Source organism: Anopheles funestus, chromosome 2RL (genome assembly GCF_943734845.2).
Source record: "Anopheles funestus chromosome 2RL, idAnoFuneDA-416_04, whole genome shotgun sequence".
Lineage (NCBI taxonomy): Eukaryota > Metazoa > Arthropoda > Insecta > Diptera > Culicidae > Anopheles > Anopheles funestus.
In genome coordinates, this window is record NC_064598.1 from 76,666,015 (window position 1) to 76,674,113 (window position 8,099).

Consider the following 8,099-nt stretch of genomic DNA (forward strand, 5'->3'; position numbering starts at 1 on the left):
TAAAACAATTCTTACATCGGATACAATACTTGCGTATCCAGACTTTAACAAACCGTTTTTGCTGACCACAGATGCATCCAATTACGCCCTTGGTGCAGTTTTATCGCAATTAGACGATAGAAAAGATCGACCAATCGCTTTCGCATCGCGAACCCTCAATAAACACGAAGAAAATTACTCTACAACCGAAAAAGAAGCCCTAGCAATTGTTTGGTCTATAAATAAATTTAAACCTTACTTATTTGGAAATAAATTTACATTGATCACAGACCACAAACCATTAGTCTTCTTAAAAAACTCAAATAAAAATACAAAATTAATTAGATGGCGTTTAGAATTAGAAAACTACGACTACACGGTCCAATATCGCACTGGAAAAACAAACGTTGTCGCTGACGCTCTGAGCCGGAAAATTGAGATAAATAACAGCCAAACTAGCTCATCTAATCTTTCTACTGTTCATTCCGCACGAAGCTCAAACGAACATTACATTCATTTTACTGAAAGACCAGTGAACAATTATCGCAATCAAATAATTTTTAAAAATGATGGTTCGAATTCAATTACAACAGAAAACATTTTTGAAAAATATAAGAGGACAACAATTTCTTGCAACGATTACACAGAAGAAAAAATAGTGAACTTTTTAAAAACATTTTGGTGTGGAAAACAAACAGCTATACTAGCCCCCGAAAACTTGTTAAATTTGATTCAAACAGCTTATCGCAATCATTTTTCCCAATCTTCCGCACATCTTGTAATAGCACAAAACATAGTAGAGGACATTCAATCTGAAGAAAGACAGGACAACATCGTAAGGCAGGAACATGATAGAGCCCATCGTGGAATTCAGGAGGTCGAACAACAAATCAAAAGATCATTTTTCTTTCCAAATATTGTGAAAAAAATACGTAAATACAATAATTCTTGTCAAATATGCCTACAACACAAATACGAAAGGAAACCGTACAACATAAAAATAACTCCAAGACCAATAGAAACTGCACCATTTCATAGAATCCACATTGACATTTTTGGAATAGATAAAAATAACTATCTGACAATAATTTGCGCATTTTCCAAACACTTGCAGGCAATTAAAATTGACACAAGAAACACCATTGACATTCAAAATGCGTTAAGCCAGTACTTCTCTACCTTTTGCAAACCAAAATTAATTGTTTGTGATCATGAAAATTCATTTAGAAGCATTCAACTACAAGACTTCCTAAATAATTTAGGAATAAGAATCGAATTTGCTTCTTCATCAGAATCAAATGGGCAAATTGAAAAGGCGCATAGTACGATCATAGAATTGCTAAACACAAATAAACACAAATTTCCAACATTGAAAACCAACCAGCTCATGCCAATCATTATATCACTTTATAACGAAACTATAAGCTCAAGCACAGGATTTACCCCAAACGAAATTATTTTCAATAGATCTGATTCAATCAATCCCGAAGAAGCCAATATTAATAAACAAAGAATGTTTAAAACAGTTTCAGTGAACCTTTTAAAAACAGGGAACCGAATGAAAAAATACAATGATAGAAAAGAAAACCCTCCGAACATTCCCGAAGGAAAAGAAATTTTTATAAAAAAGGGTGTTAGGAAAAAATTAGATCCAAGATACAACACAGCTTGTTGTCTACAAAGCAACGAAAAAACATTAAAAATCAATAGAAATGTTAAAAGAAGTAAAAATAAAATTAAAAGATTTCGTCGAAACGATTAAATACAACATAATACAGGAATAAAAACAGCTCAAAATATTAATCTCTTTTACAGAAACAGCATGACCCGAGGATTACATTGCTTAATCATTTTACTGTCATACTTTTACAAAAATTTCGGCCAAGAATTGGAAATCACAAACTTCAACGAACAACCGGTACTGTTTTTAAAATCCGGAAAATGTAGAGTGCAAACGGGCACTATAAATCTAATCCACCCAATCAATATAACGAATCTAGAAAACAATGTAAAAGACCTACTAAACTTAGCCTACGCGGACGAAAATAGTAACATCAAAGAAATTGTCCGTATCAAAGCCAGAATGATGTTTTCAAACCTCATGCAAATACTACCGAAAAACCATCGTACAATCAGGAGCATAGAAGCTATCGGCCAAGTATGGAAATGGATTGGTGGCAGCCCGGACGCAGATGATCTCAGAATCATAAACGGAACGCTCAACGAACTGATTGACAACAACAACCAACAGTTCCAGGTCAACGAACAACTAAACAAAAGAATGCAGCATCTCACAGAAGTCGTCAACGAAATTGTCTCGAAAAGCAACTCGAAGGTAGACGATTTCAATTCGATCATAACGCTTATCAAGGTCGATGCGATGAACCACTTTCTTGAAGCAATTCAAGAAACGATAGTTTTTACACGAGCTTCGATAACAAACAACAAATTACTCTCCATGCACGAAATCAACACCATCAGAACAACGCTCGAAGATCAAGGAATACGTACAACAATACCGGACGAAGCCCTTAATCTTGTTCTCCCAAAAATCGCCATAAACAAAGATAATCTTTTGTACATTCTAAAAATACCACAAATGGAGGAAGTGGAATCAACAATTCTGGAGGTGTACCCACTCATCGTTAATGAAACAACCTTGACCGAATATTCACGGTATTTGGTAAAAAGAAACTCCAAATTATTCACTACAACCCATCCTGAAGAGTACATACAACGGGAGAAATTCCTTAGTGAGTATTATAATACATGCATTTCCAATCTCGTCTTAGGTAAAACAAGTAATTGCTCTACAAGAAGGGAGACCGGGACCGAAATAAAGGAAATCGCTGAAGGTATTATACTCATAAATAACGCCAAAACATTATCGCTGAAATCCGACTGCGGGCCGGATGATAGAACTATTAATGGGAATATGCTGATCAAGCTCTCGAACTGCAGCATGGCTATAGAGAACAAGACTTTCACATCTAAGTCGATTATTTCGGAAGCAGAACCGTTTTGGGGAGCTACTCACAATCTTGTGATACATCGTCATCAGTCGGTAACTCTCGAAAATTATCATGACCAGTTCCTTAATCGCAAAGAATTGCAGCACATCAGTCTACAACAGTACAACAATTTCCATTGGAATTGGGGTTTGCTTGGAGGAATAACCGTATCAACATCTATAACCTTAACGATAGCTATTATCATTTTTTACTTATACAAGAGAACCATTCGCATGCTATCCAACGCACTGAGACCAACTGTAGAAAACGTTAACCCGAGCAACACGAAGCATCAACTTACAGAAAACGCATGAGGACACGCTCATCTTCACCCCCCGGAGGAGTTACGTGTCCACGCTACGACACTGTACACCGCCACGTCTAGACGGCGTGTCAGCGTCTAACGCAGCCGCAACCCGATCCAGCCACGCGCACCTGGTCTGTGTCAGCAGAACCGACGCGCCCGAAACAATTCCGACGCGTTAAGCGAATGATGTACTTTAGTCTTTAGAGAGAGCTCCGCGAGAATAAACGTTATAAAAACTAAAACCCTCGTGTACATAATTATATATATATATATATATATATATATATATATTTTGCTCGGTTAGAACGGCCTGGCCGTATCAAGACTTATTTTACCGCGTAGCAGGATATTCAGTCCATGCTACGGGGGTCCGGATGGGATTTGAACCCGGTCCTGCCGTGTGGACGGCCGCCCCATACATGTAAATCTATATATACATATAAATGTATATATTCTGTCTATACAGCCAGAAAAAAAGAGGAATTCTCACAATATAAGAAAAAATGGCTTTGATGGGGAATATCATTTCGATCATGAATGGTAATAATTTATGAATTTTCAATTGATAAACGCTTTTCTCTAATCGCCACTCTAATAATGCCACACGCATCAAGATTGAACACTCAAAATGTTTGCTAGAAAACTTAAAATGCAAAACGCATGTTTAAGGTAAGGTAAGGTATAGCTAGGTTTGCAGGGTGATCTAGTATTCTAATACTAATCCTATAAACTAAAATAAACTAAAGGAGCCCGAGTAATCGATGACCAGGCAAAACTAGCAAAGAGAGACCAGGACCTGTGCTCCTAACATTGAAGATACAGAGAAAATAGAAAGCAAAAGTTGAGAGAAAGATAACAGTGAAGTACAGAGAATATTCTTCAAATTCTCATAATCTCGATGATCTAGTACTTGAAAAGTTTATACATACGAAGCTCAGATAAAAATATTCCTCAAAACAGATTTTCTACAAGGACTCACCTAGTGATCCCAACGCTCCAATTGCAATTCCAGGCAGATTTTCAACTCTCATTTAGTATTTATCACAATGAACAATAATTTTATTTGAAGTTTTTTAATCCTATTTTGCGGACTATTTATTTCTTGAGAAGTCCTTAAATCGACGTCCCATACTGAAAAAATGGAACTGATTTTATAAAAAGATTTCAGCTTACATTCAAAAGATATCGTACTAAGCCAGATGTCCAATATTTCATGTTTAAATACAAAAAAACAGTTTCAAGCGATTAAATATTCCGGCAAACAAACAAAAATGACATTAAACCTTTTTCGAAAAATCTCTTTAAACGCATTAACCATCCACTTTCTGTCAAAGTTTCGTTTGAAAGTATCATCAGCGGTTAGGCAGGACCTCTCGAACAAGATTACAAGTTTACTGCAAGATTAACAAATTAAAATGTAAAGAAAAAAGTTCACCTTTCCACGTTATAAATGACCGCTTTAGGAACAAATCTCCAAGCAGTGTAAACCATTTTCATTACCCTTTCCGATTAAAACCCAAGCTAATGGGGCACTTCTTACACCAATCACAACACCCGTAATCCATCACAGTAAAAGGGGGATTTTCCTTCCCTGTTTTTTAAGGGATCTTTTCCAGCGAATGGTTCAAAAACCATCAGTCTGCGTCCATACCTGGGTGACACTTTTTTTGTTTTTGGCCGGTGTAACATGTTGGAAACTTTGGCCTTATAAATGAGGATCGCTTTCCAAGACAAGCACCGTAACTATCCGAAAAAGGAAGTGCTCAACATTAAGTCCTGCCGGTATGGAAGGACGTTCCACCACGAGCGAACAACGAACGGGTACGGTCGATGTATTGAAATTGGATTGTGCTGTTCCGATATTGTCACGATAATTAATTTGATAGAAGATTAAGTTGCAGCTTCTTCGGTGTCGCATCAACCACACCTACGACGATGATGACAATAGCCGAAAGGGGCCACAAGATACGAAAGCCACTACGGAAGCCCACTCACACTGGGTGGTCGGTTGGTTTGCTACTATTTCTAACCAGCTGGAAGGCCAAAACCTCCATCCTTGTGCGATATTGGATAGTTCAGTTGAATGCACTGCGATCGGGACAACGGTCATTTCCTGGTACATCAATAAACCATGCAAACAACTACAGTCGTGAACAAGCGGAAAGCTGCAGTGATTTCAGAATATGTATATTAAAAAATATTTATTTTAGAAATCAAACTCAATAATATTAATTATTGTAACGTAAACTGATAAAGATAATTTTTAATAAATTCAATAAAATTACTAAATGAAACGAAAAACATTAAACTACCCAGATCAGAATATAATCAGACGATATGGCTACATCTCTGCAGCGTTCTAATCCACTAATATCTTTCCTTCCTACAACCCTGGAGCATCCTTCAGGAGGTGTAGATAAATAGCGTTATGCTCATGGATGCCAACCGGCTAGCCTCAACTAGCTTTACACACTAACCCAATTATTGACACGTACACACACACACACACACTGCCAAATGACCTGTACACCCACCGTTCTGAACCTATTAGAAACGACACTAAACGTTCCGAGGGTGCCACCGAAGGTTCGGTACACACGGTATCGCAAGGACGCTGGTCAGATTAGTACGATACGGATAATGCTATTGTGCACTGCAGTGTAGAGAGATTTAACCCTGCTGGGTAGCATTTCACTAACTTCCCGTTTCAGCACCGGAACAGGATGGAGGTGAACTTACGGCGAACAGGCTTGTCAGTAGTCTTCGCTACTAAACTGGTACACTGCCGGCTCAACACACTAAGAGGTTAATGGGCAATATGACAAGGGCTTATGTGTCAATGACGGTGCGTATAATGAGCATGTTTTCGAACGTCGAACCGATGGACGTTCTTCCGGGCAGGGAGAGTCTGTTTGCTTCTCGGCACGATACTACACAAAGCGGGATACAATTGACAGCAGACAGTTGACAGCTGCTGTAATGGGACTCCAAATGCAAACCGACACCGATCGTAGGTGTTTGTGCATTGTCAAGAAATATATTGCAAACTGTCAGAAGATGTTGCCTAATTGTATTACAAATTAATTACGTACCAAAATTAATTTCTTATCCTTAACAACAAATTCGGTGTGATAAGTAAACTTTTCAGAATATTTGTATTCAAAATTGTACTTCAATGAGCTTAGTTTTATATTCTAAACTGAATCATAATCATTTTCCTGTATTTATTAAATAGACCTTTTTATTCAAGTCAAGCAAACACATCAAATCCATAAATCTACCGGTCAATATTGTGCTTTCTTTGCTTTCCCAAATATTTCCTAAACAATCAAATCGATGTTATATCAACAAAAGTAAGCTGGCTCGATGGGCCTTAACAGGCACAAAGTGCACCATTCAAACTTTAACAACATCATTACCACGGCCATCATGAAATTGAACCCTTGTAACGTAGGCGTTCGGTCGTTTAGTAAATATCGATTGCGCCCTTCGATAAGAGGATGGTAGGAACAATGGATGGAGGAACAAAAAAAACGGCAACTCGGCAATCGTTGTAACCAACAACGGTGGCACCAATAATCGGAAAAGTAAACTTCGTGTTTGTGTGCGGTGAATTTTACCTTCAGCTAGGGCAACGTGCAACATAGTACGCCAGCAAACAACGATCATCATCATTGCTTCGTAACCTTGGGTTGAGGAAGGCATGTTACAGTTGGAAGCTGTGTAGAAGTGTATTCATAATGTCTAGCATTTTCACGTTTAACTTAAAGCAAATAATTTTGCTTTATTTTTATGGTGATAAGGACTCTATAAACATAATATTTTAGCTTATTTTTATCTAAATTTAATCTGTTTTACAATGATTTTCAGGTACGAGTTTTACGAAAAATTTGTTAGTTTAATTCATTAGCAAAACAAAAGCAAATATAACTCAACTTTTACACTTCTTGTTAGTTCATAAATCTGTTGCGGCTAGACTTCATACGCCTGAAAGTATGTAATTTATTCAAGCCCGCAATAATTTGGCTACTTAACAGCCAGAAGTAGACAGCAAACCCGCGTCAAAAATCTTGCCATAATCGTCTTTTAGCGTTGTCTGTCAAAATACAATACAGAATAATTGCTGCTTACTTTAAGGCGTTGGATAATAAAAACGCAATCTTGAAAACTCTACATAACATAAAAACGCTGATTCCAACAGAAATAAGAAAAAAAAAACATGTAAACTTTGATACTCACCGAATCCACCCAACGCATGGTATTTTCCTGTAATGATAATGCGATTAAGAGAAAAAAAACGATCAGAAGAAAATACAAAAAAAAGGTTAAAAAAATCTTAATAAAAACGTAAAATGAAGAGTTTGCTATTGCAAATAAAACGTAATAATAAAACTCTTCGTCACTCTTCGTAAAAACGTCACAATTGGAAATATAAAAAAATCGTTCAGTCAATCAAAAACCCAACTGATCGTTCGTTATTCTATCCATCACTAAACTTCTAAGCACCATTGTTGTGATAGCAGATATTCAGTCATACCCGCCGGGGGAAAAGCTTCAACCCGTACGCGATTGTGGTACATTTTCTCACGGGCCCGTTGCTCTTAATTAGAAAACCGGAAAAAGGAACGCCTGAAGGGGCGTCAGCCACCCTTCAATTGTTTGCACACCGAAACAAAACACAAAAGAATGCAAAGAAAACACTCGTGGAAGGGGAAAACTCTACTCATACGGTCACGTTTTTTTCCATTCTCCCCCCTTTTGCAAATACAAGTATCCATCCTAGCAGGGTGAATCGCATTTCA

At 37.4% G+C, this 8,099-nt stretch overlaps 1 protein-coding gene across 1 annotated transcript; it reads left to right on the plus strand.

Annotated features, from left to right (window-relative positions):
* The first annotated feature begins 599 nt into the window (after positions 1–599).
* LOC125763935 (uncharacterized) lies at positions 600–3,550 on the plus strand. The gene is made up of 2 exons (XM_049427673.1): positions 600–1,703; positions 1,795–3,550. The coding sequence occupies exon 2, from the start codon at positions 1,802–1,804 to the stop codon at positions 3,302–3,304; it is 1,503 nt and encodes a 500-aa protein (XP_049283630.1). The 5' UTR covers positions 600–1,703; positions 1,795–1,801; the 3' UTR covers positions 3,305–3,550.
* Positions 3,551–8,099: the final 4,549 nt, after the last annotated feature.

What these genes read in the sequence shown, in the direction of transcription:
- LOC125763935 (XM_049427673.1), top strand. Translation starts at nt 1,802, where the DNA reads ATGACCCGAGGATTACATTGCTTAATCATTTTACTGTCATACTTTTAC.